Consider the following 25569-nt stretch of genomic DNA (forward strand, 5'->3'; position numbering starts at 1 on the left):
CAGCCATTTAAAGAAATCATAATCTAACACATACCTAGCTAGATTACTTACTAAAAGTTCTAAGACTCCATTCCTGGTCTATCCCCGGCAGAAACCAGCATAAGACAGACACACAGACCCTTTGTTTCTCTCCCTCCTCCCAGCTTTTGAAAGTATCTTGTCTCCTCATTGGTCATTTTGGTCAGGTGCCAGCGAGGCTACCTTTAGCTTCTTAACCCTTTACAGGTGAGAGGAGCTTTCCCCTGGCCAGGAGGGATGTCAAAGGGGTTTACCCTTCCCTTTATATTTATGACATAGAGGTAGGGCTTTTGGTAGATCCTTGCGTTAGAACAGCCTTTTTAGTCACGATCATCAGCTAGGGAGAAGTAAAATGAATGGGAAGGAAAGAACGCAAAGTGGTCCTGGCTCAGAATAGCCTTCATGTCTGAAACCTTGTGATAAAATTAAATTTAGGACACATCTGACCCACATCACTTCCCCTTCTCCTCCACTGCTCTCAGCAGTTCAAAATCAGAGATGAAAAATTATGCATTTGGAGAAAAATATTAAATCGAATAACAGTGATCAGATTAGTGAATCATCTGCATAGTCCAATCCTGAACACTTAGCTGAAGGGGTCTTCCAATCTATGTAATTATCTGAGGTCAATCATATCACAGCTAAACCACTTTAAAACTGTGCAAGTTATTAAGAGAATGGATATAAGTAATCCAAGTTAACTTAGCACACTTTGCTCCTGGTGCATAGGAAATGGTTCACAAAGTATCTGAACTGCTAAATGAGGTGAAAAACACAAATCTAATTCAAAGTTAAGACAAACTCTTGTGTTATTAGTGCTTCTTGTGCCTATGTATTACTGGGTCCCAAGATAAATGTGTTACTTTACATATTAACATTAGGGAAGTGAACTCACAATCAGCCAGACAACCACCCATATTTGTATTCCTGAGAATCCATTCTTCACTCTCTCCTCTCCCACACAGTTATAAGAAATGTATACAGCCTTTACTGTGAAAGCCAAATGACATTTTCTTCCACTCCAACCTCGATTCTTAGTTAAACTGCTGTGAATTCCAAACTGGCTATTGACATCTTGCTTGTAATTTCACAGTAAAGTAATATGAAATATTTTAAGAAATCCCAAAGTGTGAAATAATATTACTTTTTCCAAAAAACACACAGATCTATTTAATGCTTTGTGCTTTGCTGCATCTATATGGTAATCCATTATAGCACACTTGAAATAGAAATTAGGTATTACTACTGATCAACACATCAGGGTATCTGTCAGTTCTTTTAACTGATTATCCATAGTTCTTTTTCTTCTGGGCTTACTGCATGACTAGGAATAATGTGAAGTTTCAACCTTAGTTTATACAGGATGCTGCTTTTTGAAAGAAACACTTTTGTTTTTAAACTCAGTTTTCATTTTGTATGTGTAGAAAGAATCCTATATCTCAGATTATTAGGGTGAATGCATCATTTTTTAGCAGATTCACAGTCTCGATTAATAATGCAGTTTCTGGGGGTGAAATATGAAGATTTCATGGTTCTATTTTCATAACTTTATTTAGCAATATAGGGTTGGAAACCTGCACCCAGTAATGCCCACTACCCAGTGCTTTTAAGGGTAAAAATAACTCCATAAAGTAGCTATCCATGTGGAAGGGGAGAAAAATCCTTCCTGATCCCAGTAGGTTTCCAGCTTACACCTTTAAGCAAGAGAAATGATCCTCATAATTGTCTTAACTTATACAGCTATAACTGCAGGTGGACTGAAACACACTGTGCTGAATGCCTTACTAAAAAAAGGCAGGGAGTGAGTGTATTCTTGTTGACTGAATAGGGAAAGAAAAAGGTGTATGCCAGTGAAATAGAGATGGTGTCAGTCATGGGTTACATATCCAGAAAGCAACAAATGTTTGATGCAAACTCTCACATTACAGGGAAGTCTTATTATTCAGCTGGTGAATGGATCTGCCCTGAGCCAACAGAGATCCAGGGAAGCTCTTCTACTTGGCTATGTGTGAGTGCTGCAATTTTGCTGGTACCTGTAAGCAAAGATTTGGACCTTTAGTATTAAAGGATTCCAATGGTAAGGCCCGTAGCAAATTAGGATGTAAGCTATTATTCACAGACTTAGGAGCTTGGTTGAAGCAGTGAGAGGCCACCGAAGTTAGGATGCCAGCAGCAGCTCAATCTAGATTGCAGGATACTCTCTTAATTACATCAGAGGCAAACATTTAAAAGTTCTTGAAGCCAAGTGGAATGTGTGCCCAACCATGCAACTGACTCCTTCATGCTCCAAAGAAGCACCTTAAAATTAATATTTTAGAAGTGGAACATAAACAGCATACTGCAAATTTTACAACAGAAAGCTATCAGAATATTTTAAGGGCACACTCGGGCAGATATGTCTGAATGAACCACAGTCATGGTAGACAGATCCTTAGAAGGTACGGAACGCCCTTTCCCCTGCGTAAGAGAGAATCAACACTCATGAACTGAGGAACTCCCTCTAAAGGTCAGAGATATAGTGATGAGAGAAAGGTAAGAGAAAGGAGAGAAAGAAGATATAGCGAGGAGTGATGGTAAACAATTCCATTATTAAAAATAAAAACTGCTTAACTTGCGAGGACCAACAACAGACTGAAGACCTACCAACCTGGCAAACTTTCACATCCCATATGCCAGAGTAAGCTCTCATACAGATATAGGAGAAGCAGAAAGCAGAGTTTCAGAGGCTCCCAGAATAAGATATGGCTGAACAAGAGAACACAGAAGACTGGAAGTCTTACTCTGGCCCCATTTTTATGGGAATAAAAATAAATGGTTTGTCAATGCTACAGTTGACTATTTAGGTTTGAGTCAAGCTGTTTAAAACAAAATATTGCTAACATACTGTATTATGTATGAAGTAGTACTGCATTGAGATTTTTACATATGGTGAGATGATGTAACATTCATGACAGTCTCACCATAGTCCACAGGTGGCTGAAAATTGTATAATTTTAAAATATATTTATGCTAGTTATGTAGCACTGAAAGGAACACACATTCTCTTGAAGAGTGTTGGTCTTTGGGGTTATTGGTCTCACCTTAAATATACATTCTCAGTGAGTATTTGCCTGATTGGCTGACGCTTCTCAGGTGTATCCAGGGTTGTGAGACACCTTGCAATCACCTTCCTTTAGTGTGAGGAAGTCTTCACTGGACCTGTTATGGATCAGTGCCCTAAAACCACCAGCCTCAAGCAACACAAGCACTACCTTCCAGGCCTCACTCACTCTGCAGCAAGAGTCACGCACCCCTAGGTGCCGACTCCATGGGTGCTCTAGCCCTGGAGCACCCATGGAAAAAAATTAGTGGGTGCTTAGCACCCACCTGCAGCCAGTAACCCCCCCACTCCTCCCAGCACCTCCTGCCCACCGACAACCCCGCCAATCAACTCCTTTCCCTGCCTCCTAGTGCCTCCCGCCTGCCACGATCAGCTGTTTTGCGGCGTGCAGGGGGCTCTGGGAGGGAGGGGAAGAAGTGGGGACGGAGCACGCTCGGGGGAGGGGTGGAACTGAGTGGGAAGAGGTGGGGCGGAGGTGAGGAGTTGGGAGAAGGGGTGGAATGGGGGCAGAGCCTGGGGTGGAGCGGGAAGAGGGGGGCACAGGTAGGGGTTTGGGGCAGGGCTTTGAGCACCCGCGGGGCCCGCAGCAAGCCGGCGCCTATGCACACGCCAACCCTCATGTCCTATTAGCATCCCTCTAGAGCACTCAGCCCTTATTCCAATGAACACGGTCAGAACTTTCAGACTCACTATTCCCAAAGGAACGGTACACACCAGCTTATAAAATTCAACTCAGGATCACTCTACTCAACACATAGCACTTAGAGATACATATAGTGAAAACCTGAATAAATTTATTATCAAAGAACAGAGATTCAAGTGATATTGGAAACAAATGGTTACATATAAAACAAAATTATAACATTCTCTCGAGCTTAAACTTAACCCACATGCATTCCCCTATTTCCTACAAGATAGCTTACCCCGAAAGACCTTTTCCCAGGAATTTTAAGCAGTTTGGCTGAGACCCCCTTCCTATAAGATCAAGCTCACTGGCTGCCTGTCCTTAGCGGATGGAATCCCTGGCAATTCATCTGCACTCCAGATATAATTTCAAAAGGTCATTATCTTACTTCTAAACAGGATAACCCCTGTTTTTGTTTTTCCCTCCAGGCCCTGCAATCTCCTGATTAGCATTTAGCTCAGACTGTAAATGGGCATCCATTGTGAACCATATAATACTTAATTTGGACATGACCAGCTACAGTGAGGTAAACATCATTTCCCCTCTGCCTGCCATGGGCATATGCATCATCTTTCTATGACTTGCCTTAACTCACAGTGCTAGAGAACATAATTTTTAGTATAAATTTATAACTACATATTTTCCGTATATACATCTGACAATGTGGTGACACAGGCTTTCATTAGAGACCTTACCGGACATTCTTTGGCAGAGCAGAAGGTAGAGATCAGACTCTTATGTATACCTGTGCCCTCTGCCAGTTGGCATCAAGAGGTCCTTGGGTCACACAGACATCTTAACATTTGTTTAATTATCTTGTTTGCTGTATATTATTTACACTACATTTTCCAAAAAAGGATGTGGGTGACCTATGTTCCATTAAGTTCCTACTATGACTGTATGCACAACCTATGTGCACACACAAGTGAATTTGTTCACAACGACACAAATAAATTTAGGACATAAAAGTATATATACCTATTCCATTCAGATTCTTAAACCACGCCCATCAGAATGGCATGTGTGTACCATACATTCGTATCCTTGCCTTTCTGAAAATATGGGCCTTTAAGATTTTATATCTAGACATATTTCTAAAGAGCAATAATTAGTTCTAGACTGAAACAAGCAGTACTGCATAGTATGGGTTTGTGTAAGTTCAAATATTTTTATTCATTATGCTCTTTGAAAAAGAAAAATATATACCCTCATGGGAAAACCAGCATAAAAACTAGATCTTTCTGCAATATAATTCTTATAATCTTTTGTCTTCCTGAAAGAGTTGGCACTTATAAAAGTTAGGAAACTATGCTTTTGTGTTTAAAAACAAGTAACTGCAGGGATTTTGAAGAAAACTATCTCCAAGCTATGCCACATACAGCACAGTACAATTGTCTAGCAGCACTAAGGAAGCAGAAGGCAATTTTCTTTTCTTTGTCTGAAGCATTAGATATTGGCTGTTGTCTGAGGTAAGATATCAGAGGTTCCTAAGTATGAATGGCTATAAGAGAAATCAAGTTCTCTCAAAATCCAGTTGTCTCAATTACCTACTCTGGCAGTGAATGCCACAGATTAGTATATGTTATGTAAGGTTACATTTATGTAAATATAGTGCTCATAAAAGGTGCATCATGACCGAGTTCAGCCTTAATGAGTAATGCCTTAATGAATAATGAGTAATGCCTTCTCTAGTCACAGAAAATTACAGCACAGACAATGTATGAGCGTCCTGAAAATATTCTGTTACTTCAACAGGGAGTGACCATCGAGGAAGAGAGGGAAATTCAGTCTTCACATTTATCCAGTCTTTAAGCTCCATGGTAAGACTGTGAATAAGGGTGCTAATTTATTTCAGTTGTGATGGTAATTGATACAGAACCACTGGGAACTGGACTGAGGCCAAAATCATTTTACAGAAGATTCCAGAGAGCTGAGGTTTAAATCCTTACATTTTTTGTTTAGTCATAAAAACTTTCCAAGATAGTCATTGTGAACAAGTATTGATGTCTGATGTTATTGCCTTTTAATTTAATAGTCTTTCCCCCTTCTGATTGTTTCATATTCATTTCTATATTAGTTTTAATTAGATATTAGGTATATAAACACTAAAGCTGATGTGCAGACAAGTATTCCAAATTAGAGCAGAAGCAGCCTTTTCTATTTGGAACTAAAAAGGTTTTATGCTTTCAAACTATTTGTGGAGAAGGGAGTTACTTTCTTTTGTTTTAAACAAACACTAGGTGTCACTCTAAAACAGTAGCAAATACCACCAAAATATACTGGAAAAAGTAAAAAAAAAAATATGTAAATCCCCTTCCTCAATATGTTTATTGATTCTTAAACTCAGTTAGCCCTCAGCACCTGTATTGAGGATGTTTTAATCCTAACTAATTAACTACTTACCTAATTAGAAGAAAATATTGGGAAAAGCTTGGCTCCTGCTGAAATAGGATTACATATGGTAAACTAAACAACCAATTAATTTCATCTCCTATGGCTTGAGGTATGAATGTTTAATTTATCGGCATTTACACTGTTTTCTCTGTCCTATATTCACATTGAGGTATCCTTTCGTCTATGAGTTAAGAGCTCCTTCCAAAGGACCATTCTCCTTTGTGTGTTACTTTACGAACTGTGTAACAGAGATAATGAGTGATAAACTTAAGAGTAAAATGGGTTGTCATCTAATTTCCAACAGATGACCATTATAGAGCAGGTCACTCCTAGTTTTATGGAAATATCTTATCTGTGGATTTCCTCTTCCTCATGTTGTTGATAACTATACAATACGTATTCCTGAACGGTAAACATCTCAGTAAGTCTTATCCACCAATATCCTTTGATTTCTATTAGCTTTCAAAATTTTTGGTTCTCTTTCAAGCCTTTAAAGCCTTGTTTCAGTAAAGTACATAAGCGCATGTTTAAAATTAAGTAAATGTAAGGTTTTTAATGCATTTTATTCAGCAAAACACAACCATGAAATTTAAACACATGCATAAGCAATTTGCTGAATCGGGACCTAATTCTGTTATGTTCATAAAAGTTACTGTGTAATATTTTTCTATTTTACGCAGTATTTTGTCCTAAGTATTTTTTTTTTTTTTTTAGTATTTGTCACCCGTACAGTGCCTTGCATTTTTAAAATTAATGTAGAAAACATGAAATACTAACATACACTAGCTGGGCGGGTATTAGCTCTGTTTCTTGAGTGGAAAAATAGACACAATTACTTTTCCAAGACCACAGAGTAAATTAATATAGATTCGAGATTAAAGCTCAGGGAGCATCTACCTTCTGATGCCTTGCTCAGTCCACAGTGCCTTCCTCTTACTCTTCGGGGGTGGGGGGAGGGGAATATTTTTCTGCTGTTGCCACTGAAGAGCTAAAATAGCTATACAATACCTAACATGACTCTGTTGCGCCTCATATATAAACTTAATAGCTAAATTCCTACTGCAGATTCTTTTATTAGTGTTAGCATAAATAGCGGAAAAGGTAGCTTGATTTTCAGATTACAGGTTGAAAATGAAGTGTTGCAAGTTAGGAAAAAACCACCACAAAATTCTGGAATATACAAGTCAAAATATAAGAGACTGAAAATTCCAGATTGCCCAAACTCTCATTTCATAATTTTTTTTCAGATTACAGACACACATTAAGATGATCAAGTGTTTTTGTAATTGTTTATAATCCTAGTTTATTGGCAATTAAAATATAGATGCATGTAAGACAAAAGATGGAGTGTTTCACTGATCCTTGCTCTGTAAGAAGGAAGATCAGTACGCAGGAGTTAAGAACAACCTTAATTAAATTTCATTTTAAATTTTTGTATTGAAGAGTCTTTTCTTCCTGGTTCTAGAAAATAATCCCCATTACTAATGCCATTTTGAGTATAAAGTCAGCACTGGAGAAGTAGTTCCCAGCTGAAGACAAAAATTCACTTCTGGACTAACATCAAAGAAAGACACTGCAGTCTCAAAATTGCTTTTTTAGCAATACTAACAGGGAAATCAATTACAGCTGCTATATGCTCAGCACTTTTGAAAATCTGGCCACCTCTTTAGGTAGCTACAAATGGATTTAGAAACCTAATTTTAGATAGTCATTGCTATCTGGGACTTCATGGGCAGATTAGGATTATACTGTGTGATATGGCTTCTGGAGTACACTAAGAGCATTTTCACTTTCTGCTCATACAGTTGAGACTCATCCACTCCAGTAGCAACGTTTCCTCCCATCCAAATGCACTTAAGCAGCCGCTCTAATCATTTAAAATTATCCTTTAAATAATCTTATCCATTACAGTTCCATTCCTCTTAATTTTTGCTTAAACTAGGAGGGTCTTAATTTAATTATTTGGCTAATCTCTCTGCCACGCCCAGTGCAAAAGGCAGGGACCACAGACTAAGTGCTGATTGCGGGTTTGCGGTTATGCGAAGAACAAGGTTCTCCATTGGTTGTAAGCAAAACAGATCTAGACATACCAACAGTTCAGCCCTGCATTTAACACAGTCACACACCCAGATATCTCTCAACCTCTTGTATTTTTTTTTTTGTATCAAGATCAAGTATTGCCATCAAAATGGCTGCCCCAATTTAAAAAAAAAAATGAGTACAGGCTAAATAGCTCTTATTACCCGTCTAGTAAATTTAAACATTTCTTGAGGTTTCATATTGACATGGAAGAGGAGGACTCCATCTGTTGTTGTCAGGACACACATCCCCGCTATTAGTGCCTTGAGTTATACATTTTTAAGCATTCATATTACCCCTCAGAAACAGCCAACATGTAATAGAATTTACTTTGCTTAAGCAAGCCTTCCCTCCTATCCCATGACTACTTGCTTTGCTTAAGAGCCTCTGTCACAGGATAGGAGAGAAAGTCCTCTCCTGGATCAGTAACTGGTTAAAAGACAGGAAACAAAGAGTAGCAATAAACGGTCAGTTTCAGAATGGAGAGAGGTAAATAGCAGCGTCACCCAAGAATCTGCACTGGGGCAAGCCCTGTTCAACATATTCATAAATTATCTGAACAAAGCGGTAAACAGTGAGGTGGCAAAATTTGCAGATGATATAAAATTACTCAAGAGAGAGTGAAGTCCAAAGCAGATTGCAAAGAGCTACAAAGGGATCTCACAAAACTGGGAAACAGGGTAACAAAATGGCAGATGAAATTCAGTGTTGACAAATACAGAATAATGCATATTGGAAATAATTCCAAATATACATACAAAATGATGGGGTCTAAATTAGCTGTTACCACTCAAGAAAAAGATCTTGGAGTCATTGTGGATAGTTCTCTGAAAACATCCGCTCAGTGCGCAGCAGAAGTCAAAAAAACTAAATGTTACGAACCATTAGAAAACGGGTAGATAATAAGACAGAAAATATCAGTAATACCACTAAATAAAGTCATGGTATGCCCACACCTTAAATACTGCGTGCCGTTCTGGTTGCCACATCTCAAAAAAGATGCATTAGAATTGGAAAAGATACAGAGAAGGGCAACAAAAATGATTAGGGGGATGGAACAGCTTGCCTATGAGGAGACATTAAAAAGACTGAGACAGTTCAGCTTGGATAAAAGACGATTAAGGGGGGATACGATAGAAGTCTCTAAAATCATGAATGATATGGAGAAAGTGAATAAGGAAGTGTTATTTACTCCTTCACATAACATAGAAACCAGGGGGTACCTGATGAAATTAATAAGCAGCAGGTTTAAAACAAACAGAAGGAAGTAGTACTTCACACAACGCACATTCAACCTGTGGAACTCTTTGCCAGGGGATGTTATGAAGGCCAGAAGTATAACCGCATTCAAAAAAGAATTAGATAACCTAATGAAGGATAGATCCATCAACAGTTATTGGCCAAGATGGTCAGGGATGCAACTCCATGGCCTGGGTGTCCTTAAACTTCTGTCAGAAGCTGCAAGTGAATGACAAGGGATGGATCACTTGATAATTGCTCTGTTCATGCCCTAGGAAGCATCCAGCATTGGCCACTGTTGGAAGACACGATACTGGGATAGATGGACCATTGGCTGACCCAGTATGGCTTATGTTCTTAATTTAAATACTGGATAAAAGTGAAGTCTTCTGCTTCCTACATAGACAAAAGGAGTTTTTCCCACCAGTGTAGTTAATCCATCTCTCACTGCTGCCTGCAAGGCTGAATCCTGACCCTACTTCTTTGTCTTCAAGCATTCTGCAATCTGCCACTGTCAGTCCTCTCAATTCTTCTCAGAATCATTTCCTTGTATTTTTGCTCGGTCTTCTCAGGGAGTCCCAGAGAAGGAAGCACCTTTTCTCCTTTTAGTTTTCACACACTGAAAATCTTGCTGTGATAGGTAAAATGAGTTTACAGGGAAAATCCCATTTACATTTTTGTTCTCTTTGCCTTAATTCTTCTGTTGCTTTCCTGACTCAAACTTTCAGTGAAGTCTTCAAATACTTTGATTTAATGACCTCAGAAACAAAAGTTCTTTTTGCTCTTACATCTCCTATGAGTCACAGGATTCTCTCAGCTGTTAGTAGTGCATCTTAATAATTACAACTCTAGAACAACTTCCAGTTTTTGGGGGGAGAGAGAAACCGGTCTCAGAGCTCCATCAATAACTATTTCTGCTTTAAATTCAGTGCATCTTAAAGCTCTGCACCAGCAGAGGTGGTTTTCTTTATTCCAAAATTTTCAGAAACTCTTTATTCTCATATTATTTCTTCACTAAGTCAAGACATTTCTTGCCGTCTCTTTTCGAGCTGCTTGATCAAAGGCGTGAACATTCAGGACTGCATCAGTAGCTTCTCCAACTCCATGTTGCACAGTGTGCCCACCCTCTAATCTAGCTGGACAATTTTAAATATTTTTCAGGGCTGGGAGTTTAGTTTTAATACTGTTTGGATAGCTTTAGCTCCAAGGGAAATAATTGCATATCAGTTTAACTGCTGGAAGTCTGTGCATGTTTTTCCACTTTTAACTTTCACTCAAAGCTGCAGATCTTCAGAGGGTGGCAGGCTAGCACCCTGTTAAATACTTAAGAAGTGGAGGGACCATCTTTTAGGTTATGAGAACTGGGGGAGGTTGTTAATGGAAGCAGATTCTGTAGCCGCTAACTCAAAATTCAAGTTCAAACAGTCATCCTCAGTGGGTCCACCTGACTGGCTAAGGATCTACAATTGTTAAAATTTACGCCTAGTCTATACTTAAAAGTTAGGTTGACATAGCTACGGCACTCCCAGGTGTGAAAATATTCACACCCCGGAGCACCGTAATTATGCCAACCTAACCCCTGGGATAGACATGGGTAGGCCAACAGAAAACCACCTTCCATTCCCATCGGAGGCATCTACACTATGTTACCACAGTGGCACAGCTGCACTGCTGTAGCTGAGCCATTGTAGAGCCTGCATTCATGAACATGGGTCTGAATTACAAACAGGATTTCTGAATAAGGTATATATAGCTAACCATAGTTCCAGCAAAAAATAAATCCAGGCAGGTCAAACAGCTGGTAGACATTTCTTGGTCAGAAGTGGAGATTGATTTGATTTTTAATTCCAGAACAAAGTGGGGTCATCCCAATTTCTCCTGTGACAACCTACATTCAAATGAAGTTATGGGCTTCCCATGATTTTGTAAAGAATTCAGCATGTGCATTGGAGTACTCTATACTGGTATATTTAGCCTCTTTTCACTTCCTTGAAGTGAATATGCAGTGTGAATGTTGTCTCTCCACCTGAAGTCCAGGAAAAAGGTGAACTTAGTAGAGTTATTTGAGAATGTTTTTAATCCATGCTAGCTGCAGGATCTTATTCATATCCCAGGAATTGAGAAGAAGAAGAATTCACATCTCAAAGCTATTGTTTCATGCTGTTTACAGTCAGTCGTTAAAACTGATTTTTTGCATGCCAAAGTAATTTGCACCCAACCAAAGCCTCAAAACTTCTTCCTCCCTCATTGATCTCCATGGATCTTGATAGCCTTAACACATTCTTCCGTTATGTGTTTGTACCACAATGGGGTTCTGGGCCATGATTGGAGCTCCTACATGCTACTGTGATACAAACAATAAATATATCGTAGACCAGACATCCTTATCAAATTCACACAAGCACTTTCAAATGAATATCAAGCATCCCATTTCCCCCCCTCCTTCAGCAATGTAGTTCCCCTTACATGATTTTTCCTCACTTGCCTTCACTCCCTTAAGCGGTGTTAAATGTGTTAAAAAAAAAGATGTATTAAATGACATGTTAAAATACAAATTGCCTTGTCTACCCTAGGGACAATCCCAGCATGCTAGTTTTTTGTTTCTGGACATAATTACAACTATTTAAAAAAATTACTTTTTAGTTAAAAGAAAAAAATATCTGATCCCTGTGTGAATTCCAAATGATATCTGTTTTCTTCAGCTGAGAAGATATATATTTAAAATGTTTAAACTCGTTAGCACTGTAGAATCAATATAAACTCCCAACAAGTGTACTCTGTTCTTTGGTGGTTTGCACATAGTCATTAAATCCGTTAGCTAAGTTCCAAACACAGAGTCTCTATTTCAGAAGGTGATGTGCAAGACTGACAGACACGTTGGCTTTTACATCTCAGCTTGAGTTTGCACGACTGTTTGAAAACCATCCCTTTTTTCTGTGAAGTGCAAAACTTAGATCCAGTTGTTATTGATGTTTTGTCTGCACTGGAGAACTGAACTGTTTGTAATTAGTCATTTTCTGCACCAATTGAGAGAGACAAACAATTCAGTCCATTGACATTAGGCATGCTGATCAGTTATCTTTCTCCTAGGCACCCACATTGGCATTGCCTTAAACCGTTTCATTTCAAATGCCTTTTGAGAACTTATCTTCACCTCAGAGGGGTGTCAGGATCCAGTTATTTGTTAGATCTTTCTCTAGGCACCTTCCCCAGGCCCTGTGAGGGATAGAAATGGGGAGTGGGACCGTCTTGGACCTCTCCCCACCCCTACTTCTCTAAGGGAAATGACATACCTCTGCCAATGGCCCCACCAGCCAATGAACCACAGCTGGTTTGCTAGCTAAGGACCAAAATAGGGGGGCACTAGTGAAGATAAAGGGACATATCTAAGGGATAGAAAATGCAGTGTGGTGGCCAGTAAGCATTAATCAGGGAAAGCCCTCATCTTTCTCTGCAACATTGCTCTTATCAGGTACATCAGAATTGTTTCACCAACTGAGGACATGAGCAGGAGGAACTTGTAGAGGTTGAGGGCATTTCTGGAGGGGAAATGGGGAAGATGACGTGGGTGGCAGAGAGGAGACTCTTTGGTGGTGAACCAACGGTGGTTTGCCAACTGAGGCAGCTATGGAAAGACAGCTCCTCCGTCCACACTGACACAAACATTTGAGGCAGGAATAACAAAATCAGTGGTTTGTTAACCCACAGAAACAGTGTGTGTGAAATGTTCCTTAGAACTGAATCACTTGTATGTGGATGTTTACACCTTTCAATTGAGTAAAGGGAAACAAATATTACTGAGCATGTAAGTTTTTCTACTATATACAAGGCCAGAGACATGTGGGAGCTTTAGAAATGTGTAGCAATATTTTTTGTTTTCAAATACAAACCTAAGAGTAAGACTGCACACAGATTTGTGTTAAAAAATTCCACTAGCTAGGCTGCAGGGCGCCTTTAGCTCAAGTCTGTGTTTTAACTTGCCTTTTTGCTTTTCATTTTCTTCCCTCTGTGAAAGTTCTAAGAAGTTCTAAGAGCATGTCACTCTAACACTGGACATCATAAGCTATGAAGAATCTTTGGGTATCTGAAATCGTAGAATGATGCACTCGCAGAACTTTAGTGAAGCAGGAACTGAACGGTGAATTATGGAGTAATGCATGCTTGGAGGGAAATGGAGAAAGAAATTTTAAAATGCACGGTAAGACTTATTCTGCTGCTGAATACTTTCCTAAAGCCTAGTGGAAACATTCAGCAGTCAAGTCTGTGCTCCCCATAATTTTCATTTCAGCTTCCATTTCATCAATATGGGCAGGAAAACATTTGTTAGTGGGTCAACAAGACAGAAACATACACAGGAAACATGATTCAAATTGAAGGGGTAACTTAGAAAGTTATTCCAATTTGTTTTTAGCTATTTCATCTCTAATTATAAATCATATCTTGCTACCAGCAAGCAAACCCTCAACCCCTTAATGTGCTGAAGCATTCTTATTCACACTTTGAAAAATGAGAAGTTTTGATTGGCAGGTTAAATTTAATTTTTCTCCTGGTCTGACGTAGCTACCGCAACATAAGGGGTGTTCAGTGCTTTGAAAAAGCATAGATGAAAAGAGTACGTAGGGAATTCTTAACTGCAGAAAGTTAAAGGATTTATAATATCTTTAGAAATAAATTATCACTTTTATACCATAAATGTCATCTCATTCAAGGCACTGGCAGAGGCAACACTATTAGACATAGTGCCCCCAACACCACAAATTAACATACAGAATATTTATCTCCAGATTGTGTGTTTTATATTTCTACAATATTTATGGTCTAAAATAATTTAAATGTGATTTTTAGTGATATTTTTCATTAGCATTCATCAGAAAGCCTAAAAGGCTGAAGTCAAGCGATTTTAAAAATTCCTTTATTCTGATTGGAAGAAACGGACTAATACAATATATAATAGTGATTAAAGGCCAGAGGAGTCTACAACTAGGCTCCATATAATGTTGCAAGATGAAATAGCTTTTATTTTCATTTTGAATTTCTTAGGTCTGGATATTACTCAAGCTCATGGTTATTCATGTATCATAATACAGAGTTTATTTCTGCAAATTTATTTAAAAAAAGAAGTATTACTAAATACAGGGCCTGAATCTTATATGGTCACTGACACTTGCGCAAAATGGGAATAAAACAATACCACCATTTTGATTTGTGCATATTAAATTTACTCTGTACAGGTGTAAATGATTATGCAAGGAATGAAGTAGTGAAGAATAATATTTGTAGGTCTCACTGTGGAGTAAACAGTGTAATAAGATAACTTACTTCAAAAAGAAACAGAATGGAGTCCAGCTCCTCCCTTTGTGATTTATTCCCTGCAATACAGAAAACAGTATTTCATATCAAAATAACGTGGTTTGTTGTTCTATAATCGCAAGAAAACCTAAAAAGGAACAGAATGATTTTTTTATTTAAGTGAACTGAAAGGCTTTGAGCCACAACAGAAAGGTATATCCCCATATTGCAGTATATTAGCAGTTAATCAATATATAACACCTAAGGCCCCAATCCTGCAAACTCATATCTTCTTGCTTAACTTAAAGCACATGCATAGTTCCACCGAAGAACCTTCATGTTAACTGAAGTCAAAGGAACTATTCATATGATTAAAATTGAGCACAAGCGTATTTACAGGATCTGGGACTTAATTATTCCGCAACAATATATATAAACATTTGGTGTATATACAATGCTTAATTTTTGTGCCAAGGCATAATCTATATTAAATTTATCATTACAGTCTTTAAATAGCTTTCAGTTAATAAAGAGAATATATTTAAACATATATTTTTTAAAATGTGTTTTTTAAATAAGCCATTTGAAGACTAGTTAATCCTTTCCTTCCCTGAAAAGGCTTTGTCTACACACAAGTTGTACTAACTTAAATTGGTTTTTAAATGGATTTAGTTAAATCAGTGCAAATTCAAAAACCTATCTGAACACACTTGTCAGTTTAAAACCAGTTATATTAGATTAGCTGGTGCTTGTAAATTTACCAACGCAAACAAAACAGATTTAAGTCAACTTAAAACTGGCTCATAAGTGTCCACACAGCATTTTTCACGGATTTAACTAAATTGCTTTAAAAATCTCAACTTTAGTTGATGTGGTGCAACTTTGTGTGCAAACCACACCTATGCTATAAACAGTAGCAAACTGCCATTTCCGCTTGTGCCATAGAAGTTGAAAAACTGCCACCAATTTTCTGAATGTTCCAGCTGCACTTCAAGTGTTCAGGGTCCTGCTGAACCTCCTGCGCCGTATGCATACAATACACACACAGAGCTAGAGCTCCAAGCAAGACAAGCAAAAACAATGTCATCCATCAAAATATCTTTTGGCTTATAGAAAGACCCACAGTGATGGGAACCAGGAGACCATAAGGCCTAGTCTTACCTCTTCTACCAACTAGTGTTAATCATTTTCTGTTAATTTCACACCCCTGTTGGGCAAGGACTCATTTCCCTTGTTTGAAGCAGACAAAATATCATGTGAGAGCTGGGGAACTTCTGTTCAAATCCCTTCTCCTCATTAGAGGGAGAAATTGAATCAACTTCTCCTACATCCCAGGTAACTACCTTAAAACACTGGGTTAAAGATTATGAAGGAGGTCTCTGCTGCCTCTGGCTCCTCCTCCTCCCTCCCAATCCCCAGTCATTTTCCATGGTATTAGGTGCTGAAGCCATCTTACTCGAGGAGAGGGTTCATGGCTGTGGATCTCAAGCAGAGATAGGAATCTCCCTGCAGCCCAGACTTCAGCACCAAACTCTGTTGATGGGACTTACCACACCTTCCTCGTTGGCATTTCCCATTAGGTAGCTTAGGCAGTTCCCCACCTAGCAGGCTGGCTTTTTTGGATCCCATTCTTAGGTGCCTATCTCCTCCTATTCATTGTACAGGGAGTCTAGCTGCCCAATTCAGACTTTGTGGATCCCATTTTTGTTCAGTGATTTTCTAGGCATCTAAAAGTTAGGAATTGCAACATTTAAGTCTCTTTGTGGATTTGAGCTGAAAAGTTATGGGGGGTTTTGAAAACTCCTTGTCAGCAATCGGTATCATATGAAGCGTATTTTAGAAATAATGTTAGGGCATATTGCAAATATATTTTCCTCATTCTTTACAGATCTTATTTTCCACCTTTAATTCATAGTTTCAAAAAAACCTCTGATTTGTAGATATGGGTAGAATTGTTCATTGCTAAGTGGAAAGTCAACCACATAATGATCAATGGATTTTAAATTAGTAGTAGTTAAACCAGCAATATCCCCATACCTACAAGTGTTTTTGAAATGCTTTGTTCTAGGTCATGATTTTTGCATGTACCTATAACAGCTTCTATTGATCGTTCTAGCAGCTTTCCTTTGTTTAAGATTTATAAATCCAAATTCTTAGGAAAAAAAATCAGAAGTTGAAGGGAATGCTCAAGAGTTACTTTAACAAGTTACTTTTTCTGGCTTGAGTTTACAAAATGAAGCTTAAGTACCTGAAAACTTAAAATGTAAACAGTATTGATGCTAAGGGTACATAAAATATTATAATGTATGGAACTATGAAAGGATTATGAATACAGCAAGGTATGGAAGAAATACCAATTAGAGTGTGTGTTTATTGGAATGCTTTTAAAACTGATTAAGAACACCTGCAGGTTTATGGAAAAAATCCTGGCAAAACTGTAGGACAGGACAGATTACCTTTTTGTTTCAAGCTATTTTCCAGTGTTACGAAATTTTCATAGAAGATAAAATAAATTTGAGAATAGTTGATCTCAAAAAATTGCTTCAGGTCACTTCCTTCGACAATATCTGAAAAATTAAGAAAAAGTACAAGACAAGACAATGTAACTTACAAACACCAGAAATATGAAGCCAGTATTTTCCCCAAACAAAAGTTACCATGAAAAAAATCTACTATTAACGTAGCAATAACAGAACTGTCACATTATTTTCTATAAAATATTTAACATTACATTTATACTGCACTACTAATGTTCAAAAGTGGATATTTAAAGTCTCTTTCCATTTCCCTTTATGAAAGGGAGCTGAAGAAAAATTAGTATTTTCAAGAAAACAGTTCCCAATACTTCAAGCACAAGTTTTGTCCTATCACTTACAAATAAAAACAAACAACAATGGGGGGCTGGAGGGGGCCCAGACACTCATACTTATACATGCATTTGCAATAAACAAACACAGAGAGCCAGCAAGCTGTCTAACTGGCCACCTACATGTGCAAAAAGAATTGCAAGTAAAACTGCAGTGATTGCTCCATGTATAGTTATGAAAACCTAGAAGAGGCTACCAGAATTAATTTGGTGCACCAGATTTCTAAGAAGAACGTGCAGACCTCTATTAATAACATTTGCTAGTCAAATTCTGTCGCAAAACCAGCATGGAAGCTCACCAATATAAAATTACATTACATTATGGAGGTGCCTGGTAGTGACTCTACTGTTAAGGTTGTACTCTGAAATGGGCTTAGAATGGATCATAAATGCCTGTTTTTCTCTAGACATAGGATGGCCAATCTGTGCAAAATTGCACAGTGGGTTAGTTTCTATATCCTTTGAATTTTCTGTGCCACCTTTATTTGGTTTCTCATCATAATTTGTTGTTGCTGGGAAGAATGAACTTGGACACTGGCTGACACTTTTCTTGGTAGTCCTACTGATCTTTTATGAACAATAGCAACACTAAACCTGATACAGAGGAGCACTGTGAGGCGACCTGGTGCATCTGGTAGTTTTCTTTGAAATTATATATATATGGATGTTTCTGACTGAGATATCAAATTTTGAGCACACCATAATATCAGCAAGATCACATTTTACAACAGTAAAATTAGTTTACTATATTTTTGCAGAATCAATGTTTATAATTGTTTCAAAAGCAACATTATAATCAAATATGTTTAGCAAGTCAAAGCATACAGTACATTCACAATAGTTAAAAAAAAATCTAAATTTATTATCCTAGTAAGTGGTCTGATTTTCAGAAATACAGAGCACCCAGATCTCCTATTAAGTCAACATGTACTCAACACCTCAAAGTCATACAGTTAAGTAAGTGGTTCACATTTGAAAATGTTGGCTTCAATCTCTTTGGGCGTCTGCTTTCTTACCTGTAAAATGGAAAGAATATTCCCTTACCCCACCAGGGAATTAATGCTTGTTTAGCATTATATAAACATTAGGGTCCCACCCGCCCCGCAACAGCGTAGAGAAACAGACCAAGTATCCCTCTGTGTATCATAGCTCTGCCAGCTTCCACTAATGATCTTTTAACTGAACAATTCTTCTGTGACACAAACATGTCTATACTGCATTAGGTCGCCATGAACCTAACAGAAAACTGATATCACCATAAAAGTCTGTTACTCTTTATCATTGATTTACACAGAACTACCACTTATATAGATAAGATTCCAGGATTGCTGACCTATGTGTCACTCTAAGGTAGGGGTAATCAACAGGCAGACTGCAAGCCAAATCCAGACTGCCAGATGCTTTTGAAGCGATCCCAAAATCTTTTTATTTACTTATCATTGTTAATTTTTTTTATTTTCTTCTCTGCAGTCCGTACCTTGACTAAGCCTTTACCAAGAAATTTGGACCTTGACAAAAAATTAATTCATTGCCCCTGCTCTAAGGCCTAGCAGGTCTGTCGAGTCAACATGAAGTGACGAAAACCGCTACAAGTATGGTTGAGTGCTCATTTTGTTCAGAATTTCACCAGGTTCAATCATCACTGGAATATGCATTCTTTTAGCATCCAGTTTTTAAGTTCTCAGCCATTTTGACTTTATGAACTATACCTGTGCCATATACTGCTATAGTAAGGGCTTGTCTACACTGGCAATTTACAGTGCTGCAACTTTCTCGCTCAGGGGTATGAAAAAACACCCCCCTGAGCGCAGCAAGTTTCAGTGCTGTAAAGCGCCAGTGTAGACAGTGCACCAGTGTTGGGAGCCGCACTCCCAGCAGTGGGCGCTATGCCCCTCAAGGAGATGAGTTTTTTTTTAGAGGACTGGGAGAGCTCTGTCCCAGCACTGTGCTGCAACCACACAAGGCAAGTTAAAGCGCTGCCATGGCAGCACTTTAGTGTTGCCAGTGTAGACTAGCTCGAAGGCATGTAACTAAGCCACGTCAAGAGTCCTAGACCACTAGTTCTCAACCAGAGGTCCATGGCTCTCTGGGGGTCTGCGAGCCAGTTTCAAGGGTTCCGCCAAAATAAACTGAGCTTCAGCCCTGAGTGCCGCACACCTCCATCCATTGACTCACTTCAGTAGGCCACCCAGCCTCTCTGGGCTGGGGGAGGGAGGGAGCACGACCAAAATGACCAGTGTAACTGCAGAAGAGAGATTTCCCCCTGCTTTCAGAAGGGGTTACCTCTCAGCCACTGACTCCATAAGCAGGTAGCAGCTAGCCAAGATACAACACGGCTCTGACCTGCTACATCAGCACTTCAGGGAGCACTGCCAACTGGAATTCAAAAATCGGGGGAAGCACGTGACCACACATGACCCACCCCACCCCCATGCATCACCTCCAGTTGGAGGTCTGCAGGTTTGCCTATTTAAGTTTAGGGGGGCCCTGGGTAAAAAGGTTGAGAACCTTTGAGAAGTAACTCCACCAGTCACCACCCCTACTCTACAGCTAATTTACATGCAGCAGTTTCATTGCTTGTGTAAAGGGGAATGCACAAATGGTGGATTACTTGGTTCAACTGCCATAGTTCTTCAAAACCAATCACACAACCAGCACACACAAGAACCCCAAACACAGATAGTGCCTCATTTTCCACCAGCACAAATCAACACAAAATCTACCAGCACATCACACACTCACTCACCACGACAATACACTTTATACATGTTTATTTAAGCAATTATATAGCTCAATATATATTTGTTCAACTTCTTCATCTTTTACTTTTTTTATTATGTTAGAAAATAGTGAATGACATTTATTTACTAGATAATTTTTACTTGTGCTTCAAGCTGCTTCTTAATGGAAACTGGAATCCAATTAGAAAGCTAAAAAAGCATTAAGATTATTTAACTAGAACAAACAAAGCTACCTTAAAGGGCTGCATACATAAACAAATAAGTTTATCAAAATATTTTTGTATTTAAAACTTATTTTATTAAACACAGGAACTACCGCCTGTAGTTAGTGAATTGCCATATTGCTTCTGATCACTATGGGTGGAATTTTTCAACAGCACCTCAAGATTCAGATTGTTGAATATCTCACTAGGCATCGATTCGCACCTTTAGGTGCCTAAATACTTTTGAAAATCTGATCCCATGTCCTCTAAGTTTTTAGAATTAGCTCTCATCCTCTCCCAACTGGTTTTAGTTTATAAACTGGAAGAAAAGCTTGCCTGCTATTTTAACTCCCAAACGGTTTGTCAACTTTGAATGAATTAGTTCAAATGAAGAAAATACTCTCTCTGATGTGCTCACTAAGATGAAATCAAAAGCAATTAAGGCAGTGGTTCTCAAACTTTTGTACTGGTGATCCCTTTCACATAGCAAGCATCTAATTGAGACACCCCCCCTCCCCCACTTATAAATATATTAAAAAGTGTTTTTAATTTAACACCATTATAAATGCTGGAAGCAAAGCAGGATTTGGGGTGGAGGCTGATAGCTTGCAACCCTCCATGTAATAGCCTCACCACCCCCTCAGGTAACCCCTGAATTAAGGCAAACCCATTCTGCGCAACAGAAACTGGAAGTATAGTACTTCTATTTGGAAAAATGTAAATACTAGCATTTGCTGCATTGTAAAGATTGAAAATAGTAGTATACTTAATGCAGTACATAACTGTGACATATTTATAAAGTTTGAGATGTTTCACTCCGATTCTGTATGTAATTCAAAAAAAGCAGCAGCACTCTTTAACTCATTAAAATTTGAGGAATTGCTGATGCAGTATCTTGTCTATTTATGTTAATGGATTATAAAGCAGGCCTTAACATAGGTAGACATAATTTCAAAATTAATTTTAAACAAATTAAAAAAAATATATTTAATTTTTTTTTAAAACAAGTTTTTTATTTAATCAGTTTTTATCCACTCTGGTCATGGTAGGCCAAACCCAACGAGTCTATCTAACAATGCACTGGGAATAACAGCACGGTAGATAATGCATGTTCTGTTGTCCCAGGTTTCTCTCTATTGTGGTGCTATTTCTCAAGGGGCCATTCCTTCTTTTAATCAAAGTTATAGAGACTAATTGGAAAACAACAGCTCCACAACACTGTACAATTTCAGAATGTAAAATAATAGTTTTTGTTGACTTGCTATTTATACATTTTGAAGGGCCAAGTTTTGTTTTGTTTTTTTAAGTCTGTACTATGAAAGTGATCTACCCATGGAAAGTGTTTTGTGCCAATTGTTTCCTACAAATACAGGTCTTGAATTTGCAAACTAAATGTTTTACTCCTCTCTCTGAATGCCTTCTGTTAAATACAACAGCTAGTAGAAAACAAGGCTTCTATTTACAGGATTTTGCATGAAAAAGATGAGATCATTTAAAAAAAACAAACACCACTTTCCCTTCTATTCATGGGGGAGTGAAGGGTGGAATGCCTAATCAAAAAATAAACTCATTAACAACGGGGTAGATAACTACTAACAAAATTACTGTTATTCTGAGATAAGCATACGTTTTTATAGCTACATCCTTTTCCTTCCAAGCTATTTTGTTCCTAAAATTCTCTTGCAGAGCACAGAGAAACAATTTGCAACTTTGAATGACAAAAGGTCAAAAGGGCACCCAACAGCAACACTCTCTTTTTACTGCACCAGTGGCAGCTAGTTCCAGTATAATTAAGGTTCTGCTGAAATTCTGCACACAAGTTGTCAGTTCTGGTGCAAATGATCAATTGATGTAAACAAAATTCTGAACACTCGTGTGTGTAAGATCACTGGATTTCCTTATTCTGTTGTACCCAATGAAAAATCATATCTGTCCTCCTCCATACTGTGCACCCTCACAACAATGAGAGGAATACAGAAACATATTCTACCAGCATAGATGGAATCTTACACTGGTGAATGGAGCTCTCTCAGATGGAGAGAAGAGCAAAAAGCAAGTGAGCCAAATACATAAGGCTCGTCTGGTGGCAGAACTTCTGACCTCAATCTTGCATTTCTGTGCCAACATGAGTTGGACGCTCCAGAGACGCAGGGGCTTCCATTTCTTGCTAGTGAAACTTTCCAAGCCAAATGAAGCAGCAGTATCAATGGTATTTTTTAAACTTTTCAGACTTCTTCCTCCCCCTCAGTTTCTGTGGTTCTTCCCACTTTCCTGCTCAATTTGGTCTACTATTCATTTAACACCCTGTTTTTTGTTTTTTTTTACGTAGTAGTACCTATGGTTATCACGGATTGAGCCTTTTTCATTTCTGGGTGTCTAAGATGAATAGAGACTGCTTCTCAATAAAACTGATTATGAAGAGTTGTTTAGAAGACCCAAAACAGACACATAATATCACTATCATGGCCACATTTCAATTAAGGTATCAGACATAGCACCTGAAGGATCAAGCTCAATGTTCTCTTCCTCAATTTCTATACTGAATGAAGCTTTCATTATCTTATTTGATCTTTAAGACTACAAAGCAATCAGTAGATTTTCTGCACTTTTTTTTTTGAAGCTGAGCACCAACCTTCTTGTTGCTTAACTTTTGACAATCCCTTCACATTAGAATTATTTTCATCACTTCAATCCATTCAATTCCTTGACTATCACTCCCTTCAATTTTAAAGCATTAGTAGATTAACTGACTTTTCATATCTAAACACTAAATACCATTTGTATTATTGATCAGTAGCTTTCAGATTTACTACAATTAGAATGAGAAACAGCCACCTACTGCATTCAACCATTTGAAGACTAAAATAAAAGACAAGATTGCAAGCTTTATACAGAACCATGCTATTAGACACCCTGCCCATCTTCTAGACATGTCTACTTTCTAGCTTTGTTTGTCAAAAGTTCGTAATTCCAATTCTTCTCCAACAAATAAAGGCTGATGATGATTCTATCTACTGGCCAAACTCCTCTCTAATCACCAGTGATTCAACTCATTGCCCTTCCCCCCTCCCAGTATTTCAAACAATTCTGAAACTTTTTCATTATTTCCTAACACATAAGAAACTCAGTGTTCTCATTACTGAAACTGCAGAGATTAACTGTGTAGTCTGGTGGTTAGGGTACCCACTGGGATCCAATCCCCCTGTCCCAATCACTTTATTTATCCATAGTGGAACAACTTCAACAAGTGTAGTTTCCTGAGACTCAACAGAATATCCGATAGCTCAGTGGTCAGAGCACACACATGAGAGGTGGGAGACCCCTGTGCAAATCCTCTTTCCCCACTTCTGGCAGAGAGGGGGAAATTGAACCTGGGTCTCCCAAATCCTAGGTGAATGCTCTAGACACTGGGCTAAAAGTTATAAAGGTGGCCCCACCACCACTACTTCCTTATCCAGTGGCCAGACTGTAAATGGGGCCTGAACGGGTAAGCAGCCTCTCAGCACACCCACTGAACGGGAGCCTGGACATGAGTTAGTTATTTGTATGCCTATTTGCCCCCGATTTGTGGATCACTCTGGGGCTCAAGCAGGAGATAGGCACCCAGATGCCTAGTGTGGAGCACAAGCGCACATGCTCAGAGGCAGACACATAGGTATCTAGGGAACTTTTACATTGAAATCTTATGCCATCTCTACACTTACAAGATTACAGTGGCACAGCTGTACTGATCCAGCTTGATCGCTTGTGTAGCCACATTACACCAATGGGATATCTCTCAGGAAGCAGGTAGGAGAGCTACAGGAGGTGGATAGGCCGAGGAGCATCCGTGCACATGAGGAATTCATTGACAGTATTCATATGGAGACTTCCAAGGCTGAGGATACTATCCAGCTAGAGAGGACTGCTGTCATGCCACCAGGGGAGGATAATAAGGCTCTGTCACAGGGAGGACGATGGCTGCTGGTTACTTCTGGCAGCAGGCAGTGCTCCACCTCTGCTCCCAACCAACCCACCATGCTGATGGAGAACCGTTATGCTGCCCTGGCAATGAGTGATGAGGAATCACCCCCAAAGGTTAAAGAGGAGAAGCCACGTACCCCCAAGGCTGGGAGGATCACAGCCACCACTCCCAGGAGAAAACGAAGAGCAGTGGTGATTGTGTGGAGACTCTCTTCTGAGGGGGACGGAGACAGCCATCTGTCGCCCTGACATGGCATCCCGGGCAGTATGCTGCCTGCCAGGGGCCCGTATTCAAGATGTTATGGAAGGACTGTCGAGGTTCATCTGGCCCTCTGACTATTACCCCATGCTACTCATCCATGTGGGCACTAATGATACTGCAAGGTATGACCCTCAGCAGGTCAGAAGTGACTACAGGGCTCTGGGAGTAAGGGTGAGGGAGCTGGGAACACAGGTGATGTTCTGTTTAGTCCTTCCAGTCAAGGGTAGGGGCCTCGGCAGAGACAGATGCATCCTGGAGGTGAACGCCTGGCTGTGAGGATGGTGTCGCTGTGAGGGCTTCAGCTTCTTTGACCACGGGATGCTGTTCCAGCAAGAAGGACTGCTAAACAGAAACGGGGTCCACCTATCGAGGAAGGGGAACAGCATACCTGGCTACAGAATGGATAACCTAGTGAGGAGGGCTTTAAACTAGGTTCCACGAGGGCAGGTGACCAAAGCCAACAGATAAGATTTAACTTGATAAGTTTATGGAGGAGATGGTATGATGGGATAATATGATTTTGGCAATTAATTGATCTTTAAATAGTCAGTGTCAATAGGCCCAATGGCCTGTGATGGGATGTTAGATGGGGTGGGATCTAAGTTACTATAGAAAATTCTTTCCTGGGTAGCTGGCTGGTGAATCTTGCCCATATGCTCAGGGTTTAGCTGATTGCCATATTTGGGGTCGGGAAGGAATTTTCCTCCAGGGCAGATTGGAAGAGGCCCTG

At 39.1% G+C, this 25569-nt stretch overlaps 1 protein-coding gene across 12 annotated transcripts in view; it reads right to left on the reverse strand.

Annotated features, from left to right (window-relative positions):
- Positions 1–25569, reverse strand: part of RALGAPA2 (Ral GTPase activating protein catalytic subunit alpha 2) — a 306774-nt gene that overhangs the window by 272131 nt on the left and 9074 nt on the right. For all 12 annotated transcript variants that reach the window (XR_012158343.1, XR_012158341.1, XR_012158342.1 and 9 more), the window contains exons 2-3: positions 17261–17371; positions 14835–14884 (exon numbers count right to left, since the gene is read on the reverse strand). Coding sequence is in view for 9 of the 12 variants with exons in the window: in XM_073339773.1 (XP_073195874.1) it covers positions 14835–14884; positions 17261–17371 (161 nt within the window). In the remaining 3 variants the exon portion in view is untranslated. The remainder of the gene's footprint in view (positions 1–14834; positions 14885–17260; positions 17372–25569) is intronic.

The sequence above is a fragment of the Lepidochelys kempii genome, chromosome 3 (assembly GCF_965140265.1).
Source record: "Lepidochelys kempii isolate rLepKem1 chromosome 3, rLepKem1.hap2, whole genome shotgun sequence".
NCBI lineage: Eukaryota > Metazoa > Chordata > Testudines > Cheloniidae > Lepidochelys > Lepidochelys kempii.